The sequence below is a fragment of the Ranitomeya imitator genome, chromosome 1 (assembly GCF_032444005.1).
Source record: "Ranitomeya imitator isolate aRanImi1 chromosome 1, aRanImi1.pri, whole genome shotgun sequence".
Lineage (NCBI taxonomy): Eukaryota > Metazoa > Chordata > Amphibia > Anura > Dendrobatidae > Ranitomeya > Ranitomeya imitator.
Window position 1 is genome coordinate 545,804,696 of NC_091282.1, and position 27,507 is coordinate 545,832,202.

A 27,507-nucleotide genomic window follows, 5' to 3' on the forward strand; every position below is an offset into this window, starting at 1 on the left:
TCACACAGCCACGACACATGTAGCAGCGGCGCCAAACAGCTGATCAGTCGGCGTGCTCCATGTATCTGGGTTCTCTCTGCAGCTTATTCGGTAAGCGCTATAGATTGATTCCTGGCACCCTGACCATTAAATTTAAAGGGAGCTTGTCAGCAGGATTGTGCGCAGTCACAACAAGTTCGATAAACTCTAGTGGTAAGTAGAGATGAGCGAATTTGCTCTGCTTCCCTTATTCGGCAAGCTGCAGAGGGAACCCGGCTTCCTGGATCACGCCGGCCTATCGCTGTTCGGCGCCGCAGCTGCATGTGTCGCGGCTGTTTCATAGTCACGACACATGCATGGAGAGCCTGTTTGTTGGGCTCTCCATGCATGTGTTGTGACTGACACAGCCGCGACACATGCAGCTGCAGTGCCGATCAGCTGATCAGCCAGAGTGATCCAGGAAGCCGGGTTCCCTCTGCAGCTTGCCGAATAAGAGGGAACCGGAGCAAATTAGCTCAAGTCTAAAGGCCCGCATACACATTAGATTTAAGTCAGCTAACCAGTCGATATCAATGGGTCCTGCCCACAGACTTAAAAAGTAGTAGATGCCTTCCTCAGCACATATGTCATTGTAGGTTATAGATAATTTAGTGACAAAAGAGATTATAATTGGTGGAGAAAGGCTGAACTTGATGGACCTAAGTCTTTTTTCAACCTATGTAACTAATATGCATGGGGTACCAGCCAACTGAAGGTCGGGGGAGATGTTGATCAAAGCATGTTCAATATTGTACTAATTATCGTTTTGTTGTCCCGGAGATAAGCAGTCGGCCAACTTGTCAGTTGGAGGTTCTCTCAATGAATGATCGGCAGAAGCATTGTTCTGTCAACAGCCATTTCATGTGTATGGCCAGCTTTCGAGAATATGTCCCACAATATTCTGGGAAGGACAAAGATTGTATCTGTATCCGTTATCTGACAAGAACCAAGAATATAATGTCAATCTTAGACCGGTATCTGTTCTGTCCAAAATCTTACAGACTTTTCACACTTCCAACAGAAAGCAAACTTTGTATGTCAAATCATACAAAATTGACTGTCAGCAATTCTAAGTCTAGGTTTTTATAAAAATCCAGTGTCTTAAAAGTGCATTTTTTTTTTTAACCTGGCTTTGGTTTTTAATAATAATAAAAAATAAATAAATAAAAGCCAGGTAAGGATCCCAAAGAATAAGTTAGCTTTATGGTTAGACTTGTGGCACATGTCCTGCTAGTGGGATAAGGTTAGTTGGATTTCAAATTGAGGAATTTGTTTTGACTGTGACAACACACGTTTTTGCTGCTTTTTTCAAAGAAAATTTTAAGCTGCGTTTTACAGTACCAGCAAAAGCTATGACATTTCAGAAATCTCATGCAGTATTTTTTTCCTGACCGATTTGGAAAACTGCTGGGTTTTTGCAAACTGCAGTATGTCACTTCTTTCAGCGTTTTTTTTTCACCCATAGAAAGCAAAGCCCAGCAAAGAATGCAGGTATCAGGTTTTGCTGCATTTTTGGTGCAAAAACCTTAAGGAAGTTGCATCATGTTTCTTTGGGGGGTAGTAAACTTCATCAGCATGACACATGAGAGAACAAAAACACAGTAAATACATAGCAAAACCTGCCCAGACACCAGGACTTGCCTGCAGAAAAAAAAAGTAGCAAGGACACAACGTGTGAACGTAGCCATAAACACATGAAACTGTTGCAATATCTTGAAGAGATCCACAGAATAAAAATGTAAATCTCCAAAGTCCGTTCAAAATAAACGCACACATAAGAAGAAGGGCAATATTTAATTGCCAAGGTGCCATCACGGAGGACCAGAAGATGTCGTTTTACCTATTTTCACATGACAGGAAAACAAAAAAGAGCAACTGGAGCTCTAGAAAGAGGTAAAGCATTCTTATCCTGGCGGACAGAAAATTCTAACCACATCGGAGAACACCATGACAGGAAATTCCAGTTAGGAAGATAGTAGTTCAGTAAATTTAAACCTGCATAGGTAAAGGCTCGTATAATGTAGTGCTACTCATACCATCTTTCATCTATGTAATCTTTGAGTCACTACTTCCCGGTACATAATCGATATGTAAATAAGTAGTAAAAATATTACAAATAAATCATCCATGAAGCCAAGGATGCCAAATAGAGCTTCGGGAATAATGTCCAAGGGTGAAACCAGATAGAACAATGCTCCAAGCAGGCAGAGTACAATCCTTATTCGAAACATCCGAAATAAGCCACCAACGGAAAACATTTCACGGAAGGCATGTCGCAGAAGTGTTGGCAAGTCCATAATTCTATCCATGAGCTAAAGTAATGAAAAAAAAATGCTGTTATTTTACAGGCTTTCATCTACACACTTGGGTTCTGTATAAAGGTTTACTACAAAAGCATAAAAACGATTTTATTTCACTTACTGATCGAGGCTGACCAGAAAATCTTCTATTATAACTATTAACTTCCTGCAATATTTCTTCGGCATCTTGCTCTTCGCTGGCTTGAAACACTGGAAACAATAACGTTACCTAGCATATGAAATATATTGTTAGTTTACTGTACAAGAGTAAAGCTGCAGTGAATGAATGATATAAAGGAAGGATTTTAAAAACAGTTGCTGCAAAAATTAAGAATTTTTCAGTAGAATTTTGCTATGGAATCTGCGATAAATCCTACAAACAGTTGAATATGAGTAAAATATTAGATTTATTAAAACACTAAAAACAGATATACTGTTAATACATTAAACTATGTAAAAAGATTCCAGAGAACCATCAGCACAATGAGCAGGTCTCAGGGAATTGAAAACATATTACTAATCACAGGGGAACAATTTGAAAAACATTTTCTGTTGAGTTAGGTTTTTGAGCTGATTTATACTAAAATTGGCATGCTGATTCCAAAAATGTAGTCAGTTTTTTTCTAGCACGTCAAGTTTTTCCTCCACAACTTACCTGCCAGAGAAGCACAATTGCACGGATATCTGTAATAAGACTTGTTATCTGATTACAATTCGACTCATATAGAGCTACGTGGCAACTTGTAAGAGTAGTCACAACTTTGTCATGCCTATTTCTTATATATTTGATTTTTTGTTCATATTTGTACTATTTAAAAAAAACAAACACTTTTTAGGTACAGTAGTTTACATAGTTTTGAGAAGACAAAAATCCTATAGTTCAAAAACTTGACGTGATAGAGAAAAACTGAGATCATTTCTGGATTCAGCATCCAAAAATTAATTAAGAACAGTTGTCTGACCTAACTCTTAAAAAATTGTGTTCCCCAGTGAATGGGAAGTGAATTACACAAAGTTCATCACATAAATATAATAAAAAATTATATACTGCATATAGGTAAAGTGCAAGTGCATAAGCATAGCTTCCCCCTTGAGAAAGCTATGTGCGAAACACGTCAGCGCGCAGGTACCTGGAGACTGGAATGGGTCACCAATGGTTAGTTATCTTTAAACTAATCTTTTTTTTTTTTTTTTTTAAACACAAAAAAGCACAGTAAAACCAAAAACACACTGTTGCAAAAAAAAAAAAAATAAATAAAAAATCACAGTGGACAGCAAGTGCTGGTAAAAAGATGGAAAAAACAGGGTATTTGGTTGATACTTTTTTTTTGCAAAAAATGTATATTTAGCCGCCTCTTGGTGGTTTGAACATGTCTCTACGGGCTTGTTCACTGTGCGCGCAGCTCATGTGTTCCGGTTTCACATAATTGTTTTCTTGTGTCCACAAGACTGGGGAGGCCTCCACCCCTCTTTTTTTGAGCCATTCTATGCAGCGTGTCCACATGGACATTCCTTTTCTGAATCCTGCTCGTACAGGTAATATACAGATGATCAGGTTTTTAAATACATCAGATAGGGATTACATACATTAGCTAGGACTGCTCTGATATGGGTATACCTTGACGTTTGGTAGAGCGGCTTAATATACATTTTTTGCAAAAAACATATCAACCAAATACCCTGTTTTTTCCATCTTTTTACCAGCACTTGCTGTCCACTGATTTTTAATTTATTTTGCAACAGTGTTTTTGGTTTTACTGTGCTTTTTTGTGTTTTCAAGTCTCTTGATGGGTCTCTACGGGCTTGTTCACTGTGCGCACAGCTCATGTGTTCTAGTTTCACAATTTTTTTTTTTAATTGACTTGATATTGTTATTTTACATTTATTAGATGGGTTGCAAATTGCAACTTATTAATCATGTTTAAAAGTATACATTGGTTATAACCTCACAGGATTATATACTTATGCACTTGCACTTTTCTCATATGCAATATATAATTTTTGATTATATTTAGGTTATGAATTTTATATAAATTCACTTCCCAATGATTACTAGTAATATATTTCCATTCCCCTGAGGACCACTCATTGCTCATTGTGCTCTCAGTACCTTTTATGTATTTTCATGTACCGTATTTATATCTTTTATAAAGATTTAATAAATATATTTTACTCCATACAAGTGTTTTTTTGGTAGCATTTATGACTGATCCATTTTCCCACTTTTATTGTTGTTTTTTTAACTGGTAATCTATGGAATCTGCGAGCAGCATGAAAGGGGCAGAGAGCCAGATTCCATCGATGTGTCACTTGCTGGACTGCTTGTGTGTAGTTTGATAAAATCCGTTTTCTCTGCTATAGATGTAGCAGGAGTAATGAATATTGAGCTATGATTGGCAGCTTGCAGACAATGTACAGTGTACATAAGGGTACCGTCACACAGTGGCATTTTGATCGCTACGACAGCACGATCCGTGACGTTCCAGCGATCTCGCTGTGTCTGACACGCTCCTGCGGTCAGGGACCCCGCTGAGAATTGTACGTCGTAGCAGATCGTTTGAAACTTTCTTTCGTCGTCTAGTGTCCCGCTGTGGCGGCATGATCGCATGGTGTAACAAAGGTGTGCACGATATTGTATACGATGTGCGCATAGTAACCAACGGCTTCTACATCGCACATACGTCATGAAATTATCGCTCCAGCGTCGTGCATTGCAAAGTGTGACAGCAGTCTACGACGCTGGAGCGATATTGGAGCGATGCTGGAGCGTCACGGATCGTGCCATCGTAGCGATCAAAATGCCACTGTGTGACGGTACCCCTAAGAAGCTGCCAATCAGTAGTGTGGGCAAAGATACAAAGAACCAGTTGACCGCTTGATGCCACATCTAGTCCCGTAGAGAGAAACTCCTACTGGTAAACACAGATTGTATTGAAACTACAGCAAGCTGCTGAGCAAGTGACATCCCTGGATGCAGGCTCTCCAACATTTACCATATGTCTACATTATATCAGAGAAGGCAAAAATCCAGCACCGCAAAAACAATTAAAAAAGACGATCTTTAATACACGAATGTCTTCATAAAATAGAACAATAAAATTCCTATGGAAAGGTATAGAACACAAGACTTATGCGTTTTGGACTGCTGCGACTCAGAGACTAAGAATTTGGTGGGATTCTAACAGATTACAATAGTATATAAAAAAAAAAAGGTACCAAGAGGCTTATGAATTAAAAAAAAAAATCATGGCTACAGCCTTTGACAACAGCTTTACCTCTCAGAGGAATTCTACACTTACGGATTGTTCCTTCAAGCAACTGCAATTGATTATTTGATGGGAAAAAAACTAAATTACAACAATTGGAAGCGGACGTTAATAAATTATATGATTCTTTAAAATCCACTCATTTGGAATTTGATAAACCTAATTCTAAATTGAATAATAAAATCAGCAATACAGAGTAATCCATAATCTCCATTAAAATAGCAAAGTTTGATTGGGATTGTAAAGGTTATAAATTAAATATGGTATACTCATGAAAAACTGACAAGCCCAAAATCATCATATAGTCATAGATTCTTCCTCCGCCCGGGACACGACAGAAGGTAATACGGATCTGTCTGATTCTAGTAGCTTAGACAAACGTTCTACCAGACATCAATTTAATCCTACCAGCGCAGAAACAGAGTGGGCAGAAAGTACCATTAAAAGTCGCATATATCCTACTCGTTATCACAAATAGTGAACCATGAAGATTTGTGTCTCCCGATTCTTCTGGATTTTTCATTGGTGAACTAATCTGCTATTTCTACTGCTCAAAATAGAGTGCTAGAAAAAGGATTACCGTATTTTTCGGACTAAAAGACGCACTTTTTCCCCCCCAAAAAAGGGGGGAAAATGGGGGGTGCGTCTAATAGTCGCAATGCAGGCTTACCTAGGTGGCAGAGGTGCGGTGGCAGAGGTCCGGTGGCAGAGGTGCGGTTGCGGGGGTGTGGCGGCAGAGGAGGCGCAGTAAGCGGGGTCCCTTTCCCCGGTATGGTGATGCAGCAGGCCCGGTATGCAGCAGAGCCGGGTGAATCCTCTTGTTATCGGTGGTGGCGGCCATTTTCCGGAGGCCGCGCGTGCGCAGATGGAGCGCTCTGCTTCCCGGGGCTTCAGGAAAATGGCCGCCGCGATCTCCATCTGCGCACGCGCGGCCTCCCGCGGCCATTTTCCTGAAGCCCCGGGAGCAGAGCGCTTCATCTGCACACGCGCGGCCTCAGGAAGATGGCCGCGCCCACCGATAACAAGAGGATTCACCCGGCTCTGCTGCATACCGGGCCTGCTGCATCACCATACCGGGGAAAGGGACCCCGCTTCCTGCGCCTCCTCTGCTGCCACACCCCCGCCACCGCACCTCTGCCACCGGACCTCTGCCACCTAGGTAAGCCTGCATGGTACGCCAGGGACCCCTCTCACGCCATACCTCTCACTGCACCTCCTGATCCCAGCACCTCCTGATCCCAGCACCTCCTGATCCCAGCACCTTCTCATCCCAGCACCTCCTGATCCCAGCACCTCCTGATCCCAGCACCTCCTGATCCCAGCACCTCCTGATCCCAGCACCTCCTGATCCCAGCACCTCCTGATCCCAGCACCTTCTCATCCCAGCACCTTCTCATCCCAGCACCTTCTCATCCCAGCACCTTCTCATCCCAGCACCTTCTCATCCCAGCACCTTCTCATCCCAGCAATTTTCACCCCAAATTTGGGGTGCGTCTTATGGTCCGGTGCGTCTTATAGTCCGAAAAATACGGTTCTTGCACCTATTACAAGAGGGGATTGTTTCAAAAATTAAAAACCATCAAACAGATTTGTGCGTCCTTCTTACTGTAAAGATACTTTTTTAAAGAGGATCAATACGACCATTCATCTGCTTCCGAATCTGCTCATAAGTAAACCTGGTGTACCCCTGTATATGGACTTTTTGGAGCAAATTTCTGCCATGACCATGATGAATTTGAAATCGGAAGGAAATAACACTGGGAATGTATTGCACGCTACATGGACATGTCCAAACATTTTATTGAGCAGTAAGTTCGTAATCTTTTATAAACTCAATCTTAAAATTCCCACAATCTTAGAACAGAAAACACCTATTGAAGAACTAAAAAACATCATTACACATCTCGTGGAGAAAGGTGGATCGTGGCCATTGCGGACAAAATGCTATATAAAAGAGGTGTTGTCTATGCTAGCTAATACTAATACATTTCTTTCTTCACACCGTAATCCTACTTTTACAGTTAAAAATAAACTTTTTTTGCAGGAAGGTGTTCACTTGGGTTGAATAGATAAAGTTGGAGTACAGTTGTGGCCAAAAGTATTGACACCCCTGCAATTCTGTCAGATAATACTCAGTTTCTTCCTGAAAATGATTGCAAACACAAATTCTTTGGTATTATTATCGTCATTTAATTTGTCTTAAAGGAAAAAACACAAAAGAGAATGAAGCAAAAAGCAAAACATTGATCATTTCACACAAAAATCCAAAAATGGGCCAGACAAAAGTATTGGCACCCTCAGCCTAATACTTGGTTGCACAACCTTTAGCCAAAATAACTGCAACCCAACCGCTTCCGGTAACCATCAATGAGTTTCTTACGATGCTCTGCTGGAATTTTAGACCATTCTTCTTTGGCAAACTGCTCCAGGTCCCTGATATTTGAAGGGTGCCTTCTCCAAACTGCCATTTTTAGATCTCTCCACACGTGTTCTATGGGATTCAGGTCTGGACTCATTGCTGGCCACCTTAGAAGTCTCCAGTGCTTTCTCTCAAACCATTTTCTAGTGCTTTTTGAAGTGTGTTTTGGGTCATTGTCCTGCTGGAAGACCCATGACCTCTGAGGGAGACCCAGCTTTCTCACACTGGGCCCTACATTATGCTGCAAAATTTGTTGGTAGTCTTCAGACTTCATAATGCCACGCACACGGTCAAGCAGTCCAGTGCCAGAGGCAGCAAAGCAACCCCAAAACATCAGGGAACCTCCGCCATGCTTGACTGTAGGGACCGTGTTCTTTTCTTTGAATGCCTCTTTTTTTCTCCTGTAAACTCTATGTTGATGCCTTTGCCCAAAAAGCTCTACTTTTGTCTCATCTGACCAGAGAACATTCTTCCAAAATGTTTAGGCTTTTTCAGGTAAGTTTTGGCAAACTCCAGCATGGCTTTTTTATGCCTCGGCGTAAGGAGTGGGGTCTTCCTGGGTCTCCTACCATACAGTCCCTTTTCATTCAGATGCTGACGGATAGTACAGGTTGACACTGTTGTACCCTCGGACTGCAGGGCAGCTTGATCTTGTTTGGATGTTAGTCAAGGTTCTTTATCCAACATACGCACAATCTTGCGTTAAAATCTCTTGTCAATTTTTCTTTTCCATCCACATCTAGGGAGGTTAGCCACAGTGCCATGGGCTTTAAACATCTTGATGACACTGCGCACGGTAGACACAGGAACATTCAGGTCTTTGGAGATGGACTTGTAGCCTTGAGATTGCTCATGCTTCCTCACAATTTGGTTTCTCAAGTCCTCAGACAGTTCTTTGGTCTCCTTTCTTTTCTCCATGCTCAATGTGGTACACACAAGGACACAGGACAGAGGTTGAGTCAACTTTAATCCATGTCAACTGGCTGCAAGTGTGATTTAGTTATTGCCAACACCTGTTTGTTGCCACAGGTAAGTTACAGGTGCTGTTAATTACACAAATTAGAGAAGCATCACATGATTTTTTGAACAGTGCCAATACTTTTGTCCACCCCCTTTTTTATGTTTGGTGTGGAATTATATCCAATTTGGCTTTAGGACAATTCTTTTTGTGTTTTTTCATTTAAGACAAATTAAATGAAGATAATACCAAAGAATGTGTGTTTGCAATCATTTTAAGGAAGAAACTGAGTATTGTCTGACACAACATGTTAGGGCATGTTAGGTTAGGCTATGGGTTGAACTAGATGGACTTATAGTCTTCCTTCAACCTTAATAACTATGTAACTATGTAACTAGAATTGCAGTGGTATCAATACTTTTGGCCACAACTGTATCTGTCAATTGATTTTCCAGTATATTCAATTTTACATGTGTTACCCAAGAAACACAAGGAATGTCTTTTGCCCCTCCCTTGTGACGGACATCAGATCCCTTAATGAATGTCTTTCTGCCTGGCTGGATTGTCTGTTGCAACCACAGGTACTACGCACTACCAGATATATTCAGGACACAAAAGGTTACTTTTCAATCTCCAACAGGTTAAATGGTCCTCTAATTACATTTGAATTACTAGTGATGTTTCTTCACTATATTCAACAATTACTCATGAATTATCTCTATGTGCTCTTTCATATCATTTATCTAAATACAGCGACTATTCTCTAGAATTAGGCCAATTCATAATTACTGTAACCAAATTTTTGTTGGTAAATATTTTTTTTTCATTTCATCTCATATTTTCTTAAAATGTGTGGGTGTCATAAGGGAGTGTAATTTTCACCCTCCCTTGCAAACCTTTATATGTCTTAGCAGGAGGAAAATATTACAACAAAAAAAATATGTAACTTTATGGTATCAACTCCACTTGCCGTATTTAGAGGAAGAAGGATAAATACAACCCCAAGAACACTGTCCCAACCGTGAAGCATGGCGGTGCTTTTCTGCAAAGGGGACAGGACAACTGCGCCGTATTGAAGGGAGATGGATGGGGTCATGTATCACGAGATTTTTACCAACAACCTCCTTCCCTCAATAAGAGCATTGAAGATGGGTCGTGGCCGGGTCTTACAGCATGGCAATGACCCGAAACACACAGCCAGGGCAACTAAGGAGTGGCTCTGTAAGAAGTATTCAAAGGTGCTAGAGTGGCCTAGCCAGTCGCAAAACCTGAACCCAATAGAAAATCTTTGGGGGGGAACAAACTCAATGTTGCCCAGCAACAGCCGCAAAAAAGATCTTGAGAAGATCTGTATGAAGGAATGGGCCTAAATCCCTGCTGCAGTGTGTGCAAACTTGGTCAAGATCTACAGGAAACCTCCGACCTAACTCTGTAATTACAAACAACTATTATATCAAATAATAAAGTTCTATTGTATCAACTACTTATTTCATGCAGTAAAATGTAAATTAATTATGTAAAAATCAATGTGATTTTCTTTTCTTTAATTTTTTTTCTTAAAACGGTCTCTCAGTTGAAGCACGCCTACGATAAAAAAAGCAGACTACTCCACTATTTGAAGGTGGGACTTGCAAAATCGTGTGTGTGCGCATATATGTATGTACTGTATATGTATGTATGTGCATGTATATATGTGTGTGCATGCATATATGTGTGTACGTGCTTATATACACACAGGTGCGTCCCACAAAATTAGAGCATCAAAAAAGTTAATTTATTTCAGTTCTTCAATACAAAAAGTGAAACTCATTATGTAGAGTCATTACAAACAGAGTGATCTATTTCACCTGTTTATTTCTGTTAATGTTGATGATTATGGCTTATAGCCAATGAAAACCCAAAACTCATTATCTCAGTAAATTAGAATAACAAAAACACCTGTAAAGGCTTCCTAAGCGTTAAAAAAAGGTCCCTTAGTCTGTTTCAGTAGCTTCCACAATCATGGGGAAGACTGCTGACTTGACAGGTGTCCAGAAAGCAGTCATTGACACACTTCACAAGGAGGGTAAGCCATAAAAGGTCATTGCTAAAGAAGTTGGCTGTTCACAGAGTGCTGTATCCAAGCATATTAATGAAAAGTTGAGTGGAAGGAAAAAGTGTGGTAGAAAAATGTGCACAAGCAACTGGGAGGCCGCAGCCTTGTAAGGATTATTAAGAAGAGGCCATTCAAAAATTTGGGGTAGATTCACAAGGAGTGGACTGCTGCTGGAGTCATTGCTTCACCACACAAAGATGTATCCAGGACATGGGCTACAAGTGTCCCATTCCTTGTGTCAAGCCACTCATGACCAATAGACAACGCCAGAAGCATCTTACCTGGGCCAAGGAGAAAAAGAACTGGACTGTTGTTCAGCGGACCAAGGTGTTGTTTTCAGATGAAAGTAAATTTTGCATTTTATTTGGAAATTAAGGCCCCAGAGTCTGGAGGAAGAGTGGAGAGGCCACAATCCAAGCTGCTTGAGGTCTAGTGTGAAGTATCCACAATCAGTGATGGTTTGGGAGCCATGTCATCTGCTGGTGTAGGTCCACAGTGTTTTATCAAGACCAAAAGGTACCTTCACACATAACGATATCATTAAGGATATCGTTGCAACGTCACGCTTTTTGTGACGTAGCAACGATCCCGCTAACTATCTCGTTATGTGTGACAGCGACCAACGATCAGGCCCCTGCTGGGAGTTCTTTGGTCGTGGGGAATGATCAGGACCTTTTTTTGGTCGCTGATCACCCGCTGTCATCGCTGGATCGGTGTGTGTGACGCCGATCCAGCGATGTGTTCACTTGTAACCAGGGTAAATATCGGGTTACTAAGTGCAGGGCCGCACTTAGTAACCCGATATTTACCCTGGTTACCATTGTAAAAGTAAAAAAAAAAAACAGTACATACTCACATTCTGATGTCTGTCACGTCGCCCGGCGTCCACAGGGTTAAAACTGCTTTCGACAGGAGCGCTGCTAATGCACGCGCTGCTGCCGAGAGCTTCCCTGCACTGACTGTCAGTGCCGGCCGTGTTGTGAATTCTGTGGTCAAGCTCCCTCCTGTGGTCATGAGTAGTACTTCGGCTGGTTCTGTCTATGAGCTTCCTCTGGTGGATGTGAGTGGGGCTGCGGCTTCTGAGTTTCCTTCCTCAGGTGACGAGGTTAAGTCGTTAGGTGCTGCTCTATTTAACTCCACCTAGTTCTTTGTACCTGGCCTCCAGTCAATGTTCCAGTATTGGTCTTGCTTTCTCCTGGATCGTTCTTGTGGCCTGTCTGCCCTGCATAAGCTAAGTTTTGCTTGTGTTACTTTTGTTTGCTATATTTTCTGTCCAGCTTGCTATATTGGTTTTTCTTGCTTGCTGGAAGCTCTGAGACGCAGAGGGAGCACCTCCGTACCGTTAGTCAGTGCGGAGGGTCTTTTTGCCCCTCTGCGTGGTTGTTTGTAGGTTTTTGTGCTGACCGCAAAGCTATCTTTCCTATCCTCGGTCTATTCAGTAAGTCGGGCCTCACTTTGCTAAAATCTATTTCATCTCTGTGTTTGTATTTTCATCTTAACTCAGTCATTATATGTGGGGGGCTGCCTTTTCCTTTGGGGAATTTCTCTGAGGCAAGGTAGGCTTATTTTTCTATCTTCAGGGCTAGCTAGTTTCTCAGGCTGTGCCGAGTTGCATAGGGAGCGTTAGGCGCAATCCACGGCTACCTCTAGTGTGGTATGATAGGATTAGGGATTGCGGTCAGCAGAGTTCCCACGTCTCAGAGCTCGTCCTATGTTAGTAACTATCAGGTCACTTTGTGTGCTCTTAACCACTAGGTCCATTGTGGTTCTGAATCACCTGTTCATAACACGGCCGTAAAGCAGAGCACAGCGGTGACTTCACTGCTGTTACTGCCAGCGCTGCCAGTCAGTGCAGGGAAGCTCTCGCGTGCATTAGCAGCGCTCCTGCCGAAAGCAGTTTTAACCCTGTGGACGCCGGGGGACGTGACAGACATCAGAATGTGAGTATGTACTGTTTTTTTTTTTTTACTTTTACAATGGTAACCAGGGTAAATATCGGGTTACTAAGCGTGGCCCTGCACTTAGTAACCCGATGTTTACCCTGGTTACCCGGGTACTGCAGGGGGACTTCGGCATCGTTGAAGACAGTTTCAACGATGCCGAAGTCTTTCCCCGGATCGTTGGTCGCTGGAGACAGCTGTCTGTGTGACAGCTCCCCAGCGACCACAAAACGACTTACCAACGATCACGGCCAGGTCGTATCGCTGGTCGTGATCGTTGGTAAATCGTTTAGTGTAACGGTACCTAAAGTCTGAGCAGCCGTCTACCAGGAAATTTTAGAGCACTTCATGCTTCCCTCTGCAGACAAGCTTTTTGGAGTTGGAAAAAAATATCATTCTCTAGCAGGACTTGGCACCTGTCAACACAGCCAAAAGTACCAATGCCTGGTTTAAAAACAACAGTATCACTGTGCTTGATTTGCCAGCAAACTCGCCTGACCTTAACCCCATAGAGAATCTATGGCGTACTGTCAAGAGGAAGATGAGAAACACCAGACCCAACAATGCAGACGAGATGAAGGCTGCTATTAAAGCAACCTGGGCTTCACAACACCTCAGCAGTGCCACAGGCTGATCACCTCCATGCCACGTCACAATGATGCAGTAATTGAAGCCAAAGGAGCCCCGACCAAGTATTGACTGCATTTACTGAACATATATTTCAAACATTTCAGATTTTAAAATCATTTTTCAAGCTAGTGTTATAAAGTATTCTAATTTACTGAGATAATGACTTTTGGGTTTTCATTGGCTGTAAGCCATAATCATCAACACTAACAGAAATAAACACTTGAAATAGATCACGCTGTTTGTAATGACTCTATATATGAGTCTCAGTTTTTTTTATTGAAGAACGGAAATAAATTAACTTTTTGATGATATTCTAATTTTGTGAGAAGCACATGTGTGTGCGTGTGTGTATAGTGGCCGAGACCACGGAGAACAAGAAAAAATAATAATTTTTCAGAATAAGAGCAAAGTACAAGATCTGAGCCCGTAATCAATTAGAAATTAGACTCACCTGCCCCCCACCTTGTCAGTGACCAAAAGACTTTCATTAGGCTACGTTCACATTAGCGTTGCGCGCCGCTGCGTCGGCGACGCAACGCACGACGCACAAAAAAACGCGCGCAAACGCACGCAAAAACGCTGCATTTTGCGACACGTGCGTCGTTTTTTGACGAAAATCGGACGCACGAAAAATGCAACTTGTTGCATTTTCTTGCGTCCGACGCTAGCGTCGGAAACGACGCACGTGTCGGAAAACGCAACAAAAAAAACGCACGCGTCCCCCATGTTAAACATAGGGGCGCGTCGCCGCTGCGTCGCCGACGCAACAGCGACGCACATTAGCGGAACGCTAATATGAACGTAGCCTTAGAAAGCTTCTTTGGGATGAGTGGATTATCACAGTTGTAGGTCTGAGTGAGCATTGTGGACAGGAGACGACAGTGCAGTGGAACGGGTCTTGACAGACGACATGTGCATCAGCGAGAACCAGGACAGCAAAGTATGAGGCTGACAAACAAGTGGACCAGGTAGTATAGAGGAGAAGAGCCAGATGTGTGGATACACACAGGAACAGCAGCAATTTATGAAACTGGAATCTTTCGGCATGGAAGTTAATAACAGGAATGCAGTCTGGTATATTCCAGTAGGACATTGGTTAATGGCAGCAATGTAACAAAAAAGTATATGCAATGAAGTCATTAAAAGCTGGAGATTTTCTTGAGGAAATGCATTATTTTGGTTGCACTAACCCAGTGGTCCCCAACTCCAGGTCTCGAGGGCCACCAACATTGCAGGTTTTCAGGCTTTCCTTAGTATTGCACAGGGGTTGGAATCATCACCTGTGCAGATGATCACATTACCACCGATGCAATACTAAAGAAATCCAGAAAACCTGCACTGTTGGCGGCCCTCGAGGCCTGGAGTTGGGGACCCATGCACTAACCAAAAGTGAAAAGTTGCAAGAAGTTAGTAACTTGCTGAGAGGTTGGTGAGGACAACACCTAAGTGTCCTGGACTGAGCTTGAAAATATCTGAATGTAGCTTGGAAGTCAGTAGCAGAATAGGTGGATAATAAGACACCAGGCTGAAGCTCAGCTAATTGAAGTAGGCAAAGCCTCCTGTCAACTTGAGGCAACTGAAGCAATGAAACATAATATACAATCACCAGGCCTCTGCCAAAGCAGGCCTTAAAAGCCTAGGGTCATAATGACATAGCATTTGCTGGTCTGAGAACCTGAGTGTGGACCACTGCAAAGGAAGGCATCTATAGAAGGAACCAGATCTGGAACTTTTGCCAGGACAGGCAAGTAACATGTTCGTTATTCACAATAGCAATGACAAGAGAGCTGTCTGAGCAGACTATAAATTTAATTAAAGCCATGTACAAGCAGTCTATAAGATTTTAAAAAAAATCTCCAAGGCTGTGACATCATGGCTTTAATAGTTCCTAAAGTAATGTTTGCTACTCAAGAAACAATCAATCAAAAACCATCGAGGACATGGAGTAAAGAAGAAATTAAATAATGCCACAAAAGTTTGTTCCAAATATGACAAAAACACAGATGCTACATATAAAAGAACTTCATAGTGAGCTGGACATTCCTGGAGTGATTGTTTCAACCCATATTAATGCTGGACAAACCAGAGGCAAAGGCCAAGGAAGACTCCACTGCTTAAAGAAATGCAAAAATAATTGTAGGATTGTAGGAAAATGTTCTATAGACAAAAGTAAACCTCATTAGCAAGGCATATCAGAATTATTTTTATGGGTGACGAAATGAAGCCGTTAAAGAAAAATGCACCTCCCTACAGTTAAAAACATTGTGAAGGATTGAGAATGTTGTGGGGATGATTTGCCACATCTGGGATCTCTGGAGGACTTGAACGTGTTACAGGAACAATGAAATCAGAAGATCCTCAGATCATTTCAGAGTGAAATGTGCTCTCAAATATTAAAAAAGCTACATTTTAGTAGAACAAAATGAGTTCTACTGCACCATAATAAACCACAGCACAGACCCAATAGTACGATAGAATGGTTAAAATGACAATGAAAAAAATAACGGATGCTCACAGGTGGCTACAAAATAAAAAAAAAGGTTTTAACTCCATCTGTTGCCAACGGTTGTGCAACCAAGAAAGACTTTTAATCTTGTCAATGTCATATACTATGTTTTATCTGTATTTAAATGAATACATGTAAACTTTTTTTGCTAAATGTATCAAAATATTCTAGCAATCAGGGTTGGCAATAATGTTGACTACATCTTTACATGAACTTTACAGTGATTACAGTCTTGTAGCTTAAGGCAGGACAACCCCTTGTAAAAGGGGTTGTCCTGCCTTAAGCTACAAGACTGTAATCACTGTATGTGACTGCAACCTTGTAAGTCCTCACATTGCGAGCGGTGAGGATTCTCCAGTGCAGGGACGCCATGTGAACAGAAGTACAGGGAGGCCATGTGAACGGAAGTATGCGATTTGCATACTTTCGCCCACATTCCAAATAGACTTTGTCCACCCTTGCTCAATAAACATACATTGAGTGAGGTCGCGCCTATCTAGTTGGTACACTTGCAGTCACGCGCCTGCCATTCGTGGTGCCACCACCGGAGAATCCTCACAGCACGCAGTCACAGAGTGACTGCAGACTTGTAGTATAAGGCCACACAACTCCTTTGACTTGTTTTTCTTTAACATGTTGGACTTTTAGTGAATATAATTTCAACATCAGAAGAAATGAAACCATGGGAGCTCATAAGTGTTTAGCTTGTTGATCTGGAAGCAGTAAAGGAAGCATTTCCTAAGAGGCTATACTATAAATCATGTTCTGAATTCACATGCACTTATAGCAGAAAAAAAAATATCAAACTATGAAAACATTGGTTCTTACGGTCTGTCGGCAAATAGGGCAGCTGATAGCACCAAGCCATGACCCATATCTCCAGTACGCCACAATGCATGGACCTATGCAGGGACAACAATTAGTACATTTTACATTTGTATACTAACCAACAAGAAAGCCATTATACTAAAAATATATATATATATATATATATATATATATAAAATATGTATATATACTTATAAAATGTAACTCAACAGTTTTAATTACCACAAAAAAGATGTCCACAGTTTGTTTCCACTGGAAACGTAGCTTGCTGCAAGCATACTGGGCAAGACATATCTGAGTAGAATTGATGTCGAGGTTGCACTGTTTCCTGTAAATACAAATCAGCAATGGAACAAAAAACTTGAATTTATAAATGTGACTATTTTTCCAAGATTCAATGCACTTTTTGAGAGAAGTCATTTACAGCTACTCTTCTACAGTAAACAAAATTAACAAGAAAACAATCAATACCCCACACTAGTATACATAGACAACATGTACAGTACAGACCAAAAGTTTGGACACACCTTTTCATTTAAAGATTTTTCTGTATTTTCATTACTATGAAAATTGTACATTCACACTGAAGGCATCAAAACTATGAATTTAACACATGTGGAATTATATACTTAACAAAAAAGTGTGAAACAACTGAAATGATGTCTATATTTTAGGTTTCTCAAAGTAGCCACCTTTTGCTTTGATGACTGATTTGCACAATATTGGCATTCTCTTGATGAGCTTCAAGAGGTAGTCACCGGGAATCGTCTTCCAACAATCTTGAAGGAGTTCCCAGAGATGCTTAGCACTTGTTGGCCCTTTTGCCTTCACTCTGCGGTCCAGCTCACCCCAAACCATCTCGATTGGGTTCAGTTCTGGTGACTGTGGAGGCCAGGTCATCTGGCGTAGCACCCCATCACTCTTCTTCTTGGTCAAATAGCCCTTACACAGCCTGGAGGTGTGTTTGGGGTCACTGTCCTGTTGAAAAATAAATGATGGTCCAACTAAACGCAAACCGGATGGAATAGCATGCCGCTGCAAGATGCTGTGGTAGCCATGCTGGTTCAGTATGCCTTCAATTTTGAATAAATCCCCAACAGTGTCACCAGCAAAGCACCCCCACACCATCACACCTCCTCCTCCATGCTTCACTGTGGGAACCAGGCATGTAGAGTCCATCCGTTCACCTTTTCTGCGTCGCTCAAAGACATGGTGGTTGGAACCAAAGATCTCAAATTTGGACTCATCAGACCAAAGCACAGATTTCCACTGGTCTAATGTCCATTCCTTGTGTTCTTTAGCCCAAACAAGTCTCTTCTGCTTGTTGCCTGTCCTTAGCAGTGGTTTCCTAGCAGCTATTTTACAATGAAGGCCTGCTGCACAAAGTATCCTCTTAACGGTTGTTGTAGAGATGTGTCTGCTGCTAGAACTCTGTGTGGCATTGACCTGGTCTCTAATCTGAGCTGCTGTTAACCTACGATTTCTGAGGCTGGTGACTCGGATAAACTTATCCTCAGAAGCAAAGGTGACTCTTGGTCTTCCTTTCCTGGGGCGGTCCTCATGTGAGCCAGTTTCTTTGTAACGCTTGATGGTTTTTGCCACTGCACTTGGGGACACTTTCAAAGTTTTCCCAATTTTTTGAACTGACTGACCTTTATTTCTTAAAGTAATGATGGCCACTCGTTTTTCTTTACTTAGCTGCTGTTTTCTTGCCATAATACAAATTCTAACAGTCTATTCAGGAGGACTATCAGCTCTGTATCCACCAGACTTCTGCACAACACAACTGATGGTCCCAACCCCATTTATAAGGCAAGAAATCCCACTTATTAAACCTGACAGGGCACACCTGCGAAGTGAAAGCCATTTCCGGTGACTACCTCATGAAGCTCATCAAGAGCATGCCAAGAGTGTGCAAAGCAGTCATCAAAGCAAATGGTGGCTACTTTGAGGAACCTAAAATATAGACATCATTTCAGTTGTTTCACACTTTTTTGTTAAGTATATCTACTATATAAAGCTGAATGTGTGTGTGTGTGTGTGTGTATGTGTGTGTGTATGTCCGGGATTGGCATCTGCACCGTCGCAGCTACAGCCACAAAATTTTGCACAGTCACACGTCTGGACCCCGAGAGTGTCATAGGCTATGTTGTGATGCGAAATTTTAACCCCGCGCGTTCCAATTCACCAAACTATTTTGCCCCTATCTACATAATGGGGAAAAAAGTGAAAGGAAAAGTGTTGGAGGCAAATTGACAGCTGCCAGATGTGAACAAGGGGGACTTAAAGAATGAGAGCGATGGCGCAAAAGAGTATATACCGATCAGTTGCTAAGGTGGGGCCCCGACATGGGATACTCACCACACACGGGGATATGAACACACACAAAATGCGCCACACACTACCACGTGCTTGAACACATAGACCACCCTCAGCACACATTTCACCACACATATACCAACCTCGCCACATAAAAGTCGAAACACAAAAGTCGCCGCTCAAAACTCGCCACATGAAAAAACTAGGCTCACGCAAAACTCGCCACAAGTGCAAAACTCACCTCATGGAAAACTCACCACATGCTAAACTTGCACACGCGGAAAAATTGCCACATGCACAAAATTTGCAACACATGCAAAAGTTGCCTCACACAAAACTTGCACATACTCAAAAGGCACCAGATATAAAACTCACCACGCGCAAAACTCGCCATGCGCAAAACTTGCTGCACACAACTTGCTACACTAACCTGTCACATGCAACTCGACACACAAAAAGTTGATACACGCATGTTGCCACACAAAACTCAGCTCACAAAAGTCGCTACATGCATGTCGCCACACACAACTCAACACACACAACTTGACAAACGAAACTCGCCCTAAAGCACACACAAGTCTGGTATTAGCCTTCAAAAATAAAAATCTGATTAATAAGCAGACAAATGTACCATATAGGAAGTACGGCAGCTGTCAGTCACATGACCTGTCTATTATGTGTATGTGTGAGCTAATATATACTGCCAGGGGGAGGGCTTCCTGTTGGCTGGGGATTTATCAGGCTGCCAATTTATCTTACAAATACTGAGGTAAAAATACTGAGCAAATAACGTGTTAACGAGGTCTAATACAGGAGATCACACAGGTATATACTATATACAGGGGAGAGGACACACAGATACATACTATATACAGGAGAGATGACACAGGTATATACTATATAGAGGAGGAGATGACATACAGGTACATACTATATACAGGAGGAGATGACATACAGGTATATACTATATACAGGAGGAGATGACACACAGGTATATACTATATACAGGAGCAGATTACCTTCAGGTATATACTATATACAGGAGAAGATGACATACAGGTATATTCTATATATAGAAGATGACATACAGGTATATACTATATACAGGAGGAGATGACACACAGATATATACTATATGCAGGGGAGATGACACACAGGTATATACTATATACAGGAGGAGATGACATACAGGTATATACTATATATAGAAGGAGATGACATACAGGTATATACTATATATAGGAGGCGATGACATACAGGTATATACTATATATAGGAGGAGATGACATACAGGTATATACTATATACAGGGGAGATGACACACAGCAGGTATATACTATATACAGGGGAGATGACATACAGGTATATACTATATACAGGAGATGACACAGGTGTATACTATATATAAGGGAGATGACAAACATGTATATACTGAGGTGAAAATGAGAGGTGTGAGGTGAAAATGAAAAAGTGTGAGTGCAAAATGAGAGGAGTGAGGGAAAATAGTGGAGTGATCGGAAAATGACAGATGTGAGGTCGAAATGACGTGTTAGGGGGGAATGAGAGGAGTGAGGGAGAAAATGAGAGGTGTGAGGGAGAAAATGAGAGATGTGAGGGGGAAAATTAAAGATGTGATTGGGAAAATGAGAGGCGTGATGGGAAAATAAGAGAAGTGACGTGCTATAACTAACCACAGATATTTACTATGCCCAGGCAACGCCGGGCTCTTCAGCTAGTATTATATATAATTCCACATGTGTTAATTCATAGTTTTGATTCCTTCAGTGTGAATGTACAATTTTCATAGTCATGAAAATACAGAAAAATCTTTAATTGAGAACGTGTGTCCAAACTTTTGGTCTGTACTGTATGTCTGCCACAACAGCTCCCTGTATCAGATCCACCCAGTAGTAAATTGGTGGAATTCAGAAAAGAAAAACAGCACGTCTGCATTTCAGTTTAGACTCTAATTTCAGACTGAACATGACTAACAATATACAAAAGATAACATACCTGTTCATTTTGTAGCTGCTCTCTAATGGCCTGTACTCGTTCTTGATTTTCAGGGTGAATGTTTTGCTGCTCACCTCTGTTTTTTATAAAAAGATAACATTACGTTTGCAACACTAGAACAAAACATTCCCGATCCATTGTAAGGGTATGTGCACACGATGCAGATTTAGTGCAGAACTGCAGCAGATTTTTCTGCAGCAGAAACGCTGCAGAACTGCACTGTGATCACAGTACAATATAAATCAATGTGAAAAAAAAAAAGCTGTGCACATGGTGCAGAAAAATCTGCGCAGAAACGCTGCAGATTTCAAAGAAGTGCCTGTCACTTCTTTTGTGCAGTTCTGCAGCGTTTCTGCACCCCTCCATAATAGAAATCTGCAGGTGCGTTTTTGATGCGTTTTTTATGCGTTTTTTGTGCAGATTTGTGCTCAAAAAACGCATAAAAAACGCACCTGCAGATTCTGCCAGGAGATGCAGATTTAGTGCAGAACTGCAGCAGATTTTTCTGCACCAAATCTGCATCGTGTGCACACAGCCTTAAGGTATAAATTTGTTTTGCCATGAAATTAGTAAATTCTAGACGTATCTGAAAGCGGCTTGTTTGAGTTATCACTCGATAAACCATGCACACTCAAGCAGCCAACACCTATCTAGGATATAACTAGCCTTAAAATGGCCATACACATAAGATGAATGTCTGCTGCACCCTTTGAATTTGGCAGAACTGGTCAACCATCCAAGGTGGATGGGGTGCCATAACTCTCGCCCCAGATGTTAGAAGAAAGATGGGTTTAGCATGTTGGATTTCAACATGACAGATGCTTACTTCTCAATATAACAAGCCACAAAGTAACATGAATGGTTTGTGAAGAACTGCTATTGACTAAATGCACAGCTATCTAAATTGCATGGACTGCTTTAGAGTGATGGCCCTTTCTATACCGGCATCACCAGACTAGTAAACTGTTCAACCACATCACAGTAATTTAAGTTTGCATGTTGAGAGCAGAAAATTAAAGAAAAAACAAAAAAAAAAAAACTATTCTCTCTGCAAATGCTGTAGATTTCTCAAATTCAAAATAATGAACATTTTTTAGGTTATATGCATAGATACCTGACGAAACATACCGTAACATTAAATATGTGAGAGCAGCGATAAAGATTAAACTGATGACTACTGCAACAAGCACTTGGTTGCTTACACCTTCAATTAACGACCCATCATCTAATAAAGGGTGTAAAATATCTTGTTGGTTTTCAGCCATTCCAAAACACAGACATTAAGTTTCTGAAAGACAAGAAATTTCAAAAAAGTTTGTTAAAATAAATGCACAAATAACAGGTTTGTTCCATATTTTCAACAGATTTGAAATAAGAAAAAAAGGAAGCTATTCTGAATGATTTTTAATGGAATAACCAAATAGTTAAAGTGTTCAACAAAAACTTGTTTTTAAATAAACAACAATGTTTAGTTTGGATAAATCTTACTTTTATTGATACTTGTCGCAAAGGTTTTCATTGCTTCTCAGTATCATTCTAATTAACACACTAGGATCTATTGCAAAACAAACTTAAGCCAGAAAGTAATAGGACTTTTGATACTTTCTATGAGTTGTTCAGTTCTAGTGAAAACCAAGGTCAAGGCTGCTTGTAGTGTGAAATAACAATCCAAACAGCGCTTCCTTATTGAAGCCCATGTAGCACCGATGCCACGTCTCCACTGGTCTGCAGAGGTGACATTAAGTATAACATAAGACTGCTACAGACCATCACGGAGCTTAAGGTACCGTCACATTAAGCAACGCTGCAGCGATATAGACAACGATGCCGATCGCTGCAGCGTCGCTGTTTAGTCGTTGTGTGGTCGCTGGAGAGCTGTCACACAGACAGCTCTCCAGCGACCAACGATGCTGTAGTCCCTGGGTAACCAGGGTAAACATCGGGTTACTAAGCGCAGGGCCGCGCTTAGTAACCCGATATTTACCCTGGTTACCATTGTAAATGTAAAAAAAAAAAAACACTACATACTTACATTCCGGTGTCTGTCGCGTCCTCCGGCGTCAGCTTCCCGCACTGACTGAGCGCCGGCCGTAAAGCAGTGCGGTGACGTCACCGCTGTGCTCTGCTTTACGACCGGCCGGCGCTGACACAGTGCAGGGAAGCTGACGCCGGGGGACGGGACAGACACCGGAAGGTAAGTATGTAGTGTTTTTTTTTTTACATTTACAATGGTAACCAGGGTAAATATCGGGTTACTAAGCGCGGCCCTGCGCTTAGTAACCGATGTTTACCCTGGTTACCAGTGAAGACATCACTGGATCGGCGTCACACATGCCGATTCAGCGATGTCAGCGGGAGAGCCAGCGACGAAATTAAGTTCTGGCCTTCTAGCCCCGACCAGCGATGTCACAGCAGGATCCTGATCGCTGCTGCCTGTCAAACACAACGAGATCCTATCCAGGACGCTGCAACGTCACGGATCGCTAGCGATATCGTTCTAAAGTTGCTCAGTGTGAGGGTACCTTTAGTCTCACGCTGCCTATCTTGGCATCACACTACGGCTACGAGTATGGGCTAGTATGCTAGTATAATAAATTATATATACACACACGTCACCGCTACATCCTTGTCAACAGAAAATGGCAGAGAGCTGGCATTGAAATGCCAAGTGCTTCAACAGATAAGTGCTGCTTGGTTTGTTATTTTATAGCATGAGCAGCCTTAGGATCCATTTACATGGACCTCCGACCAGTAACCCTTCACAGATTGGAGGTTGTTTAATAGCCTGTATACACAGACAGGTTGTAGTAAACGATACGCATTGAGCTATCTGTAATAAATCGCTCAGTGCATTTAGGCTACCATGGTTCTCAGCAGTGCCAGTTCTGTTTAGACAGGAAAATGCACCTCAAAGAACGATCATTTGTGATACGCAAAACATCATTTCACCCAATGAACAAGCACTTTGTTCATGGGGTGATTGGCAGTCTGCTTACACTCAAAGATTATTGTGAATCAAGCATTCTTAAGGGGGAGTTAATATGGATATCTACAGTATTAGGTGTAGGTTTATTGAGACAGAAGTAGTGTCTTTACCTTAGCCTCCCCAGCTGTCAGGTTCTAGTCGACCTGGAGTGTTTACCCCCTTGCTGTAAACTTGTGGCACTTATCAGTACAAAAATGTGTGTATCTAAATAACATGCTTCCCTGAGGCAGATCAGAGTTGCTACCACTCGATATTCTCCGTTTACACGGAGTACATTGTAGGAGGACTCAGGTTGGTTACATGCTATAGGCTGGGGCTACACAGAGACTTTGTCCACAACACGGGAGCACATCAGCATGTCGGCCGAGCCAGAGGCAGTAGCTGTCAATGGTTAGACTTAACATAAAAGCATCAAAGTTAAGGCTGAAGCTATACAGCGACTTTGGGTGCGACATGGTTCGCTCAGTGAAACATCACTGCATAACGCTTAACCCCTTCACGCTGCAGCCCATTTTCTTTTTTGTTTTTCGCTCCCCTGCTTCCCAGAGCCATAACTTTTTTATCTTTCAGTCAATATTTCCATGTGAGGGGTTTTTTTTTGTACTTTTGAACACCACCATTGGTTTTACCTTATCGTGTACTGGAAAACTAAAAATAAAATTCCATGTGTGATGAAATTGCAAAAAAAAGTGCAATTCCACAACTGTTTATTGGAGTTTTGTTTTTTTTACCATGTTCACCAAATGCTAATGATTCTTCAGGCCGCTACAAGTTCGCAGTTTCCAAACATATATAGGTTGTTTTTTTATTTAAGTAGTGAGGGGGGGGGCGGTGGAAGGGGGTAGGTTATGCCTTTACGTGTGTGGTAAAATTGATAATTTTAGTTTTATACAAAAATTTATAATTTTTGCATTGCTTTATTCTGAGAGCTATAACTTTTTATTTTTCCGCTGATAAGCCGCCATACCGCTTTTTTGTGCAGAACAAGATGACGTTTTCAGCAGTACCATGTTTATTTACCGTATATACTCGAGTATAAGCCGAGACCCCTAATTTTGCCACGGAAAACTGGGTAAGCTTATTGACTCGAGTATAAGCTGGGTATGCATTCTCCCCTCATCCCTGTCCTGCTGTGTGGCTCCCCTGGTCCCCCCCCATAATATGCGTGGCTCCCCCGTCCTCCCCCATCATACTCACCCTCCTCGGTCCGTTGCTGCACGTCCCTGCGCCGACAGCTCTCCTCTCCTGAGCAGTCACGTGGTACCACTCATTAAAGCAATGAATATGCGCTCCGCGCCTATGGGAGTGGAGACGCGGGCATATTCATTACCTTAATGAGTGGTACCACGTGACTGCTCAACACAGGAAGAGCTGCTGCACCAGGACAACGGAGATGCAGGGACGTTCAGGGACGGACCGAGAAGGCTGGGTATGATGTCACAGCTGCTGGCTCCTGCCGCTACTCTGAGCTCCCCTCCCAACTTTCTGGGACAATGACTCGCGTATAAGTCAAGGAGGGCATTTTCAGCACAAATGTGCTGAAAATCTCGGCTTAGACACGAGTATATATATTCATCTTTTTGATCGCGTTTTATTACACTTTGTTTGGCGGTATGATGATAAAGCATTGTTTTTTGCCTTTTTTATTTTCTTTTATAGTGTTCACTAAAGGGGTTAACTAGTGGGACAGTTTTATAGGTCGGGTTGTTGTGGACGCAGCAATATCAAATATGTGTACTTTTATTTATTTTTTCATACAAATATTTATTTACGGATACAATATCTTTAGATTTTCATTATTTTAGATTTTTAAAAAAAATATTTTTACAATTATATATAAAAAAAATTGTTTTTACTTTTACTTTGTCCTAATATGGGACTTTCATTTTTTGCAGGCTTCTACAGCATGGAGATGCAGCAGTCCCATACTATGCAAGCTGTCGTCTCTGCAGGGACAGGGAAAGTTACTGCGCATGATCAACAAGTTTCCTAGCTCTGGTGACCCGGATGTCGTCATGACAACTCTGCCGGCTCCAGGAATGCTGCCATCGTGTTCGATCCTGGCACTTAGCAGCAGCTGACACCCCACGGGTGCGCGGACGTAATAATCTGTCCCTAATCACATAGACCCAGGTCACATATACGGATTATTGCGTCCGATGTCAGAAAGGGGTTAAGTCAGTACTTTCTAGAGCCTCCTTTTGCTGCAATTACAGCTGCAAGTCACTTTGAATAAGTCTATGAGCTTGCCACATCTTGAAATGGAGCAAAAAAAGCAGATTTCTCTGATAAAATAGAAGACCTTATCCAAGCAGGTTCGCTCATTACTAGTAATTAAGTTTAAACAGCTCCTGCCTCAGCAGTGATGCCGATGAAGGATCCAGCGATCGGCTGCAGCGGTCACAGCCACAGCAGACACCTGCTATTGGGGAGTGAGGCTTATTTTGACATTTTTACAGATAGAAGCCTATGGGGAAAGGCATTAGACGTGAATAATACAGATGGCAGCCGCTGGTTCCTCAGGGTGGTGCACTGCCCACATCTCTCGGTGGCAGTCTATGAACACGTGTGTGAAGAGACGTGGAGCGCACAGCACTCGGGCCATTACCTGCACAGGTCTCATGGACGCGGGGTCCAGCAGGGACAGGGGTCCTGTCAGCTGCTCGGAAATGCCCGGGAGAGCGCACGGCGGGCACAGAGCGGGGCCAGCCTGTCAGTCAGCTACTGGGGCACACTCATGACTTCCTGGAGGAGGGTTCTGAGCAGGAAGCCCAACCGCCATCACTTCCTGCAGCACACAGCACAGTGCCGCCCGGTGCTCGCCCCCTAGTGGCACGGTGCAGTCAGCACAGTTACATGAGGCTGCCTGTTGTGTCTCTTCCCTAGCAGCCCCATGTAATGTAGGAGCCATATGTCTCTGCCTCAGTGTGCATGAGAGGGGTCCTGAGACTATTTGCATGCAATCCCCCCTGTGTCTCCTCCTGAGCTGCAGTGCATGTCCGAGCTATATATAACATTATATCTGTCCTCTATGTATTCGGGGTTTCCGGGCTCCAGACTAATGTCTGCCGTTCTTTATGTAACTGCAGATGGCTGAATCGTGACAGTGTTTGCAGTGTGTAAATCTCAGCCGCGCAGTCTTGTATCTGGAACACGGGAATCGCGACAGTGTGCGCACTGCACGCTCACGATTCGCCACGCTCACGATTCGCTACGCTCACGATTCGCC

General features: G+C 42.2%; 1 protein-coding gene across 1 annotated transcript; it reads right to left on the reverse strand.

Annotated features, from left to right (window-relative positions):
- Positions 1-1,797: 1,797 nt before the first annotated feature.
- RNF170 (ring finger protein 170) lies at positions 1,798-27,023 on the reverse strand. The gene is made up of 7 exons (XM_069767679.1): positions 26,887-27,023; positions 22,421-22,580; positions 21,293-21,368; positions 17,183-17,288; positions 16,961-17,034; positions 2,440-2,547; positions 1,798-2,330 (listed from the first exon to the last, which is right to left on the reverse strand). Exons 2-7 carry the CDS (start codon positions 22,555-22,557, stop codon positions 2,061-2,063), a joined length of 771 nt encoding a protein of 256 aa, XP_069623780.1. The 5' UTR covers positions 22,558-22,580; positions 26,887-27,023; the 3' UTR covers positions 1,798-2,060.
- Between the last annotated feature and the right edge of the window lie 484 nt (positions 27,024-27,507).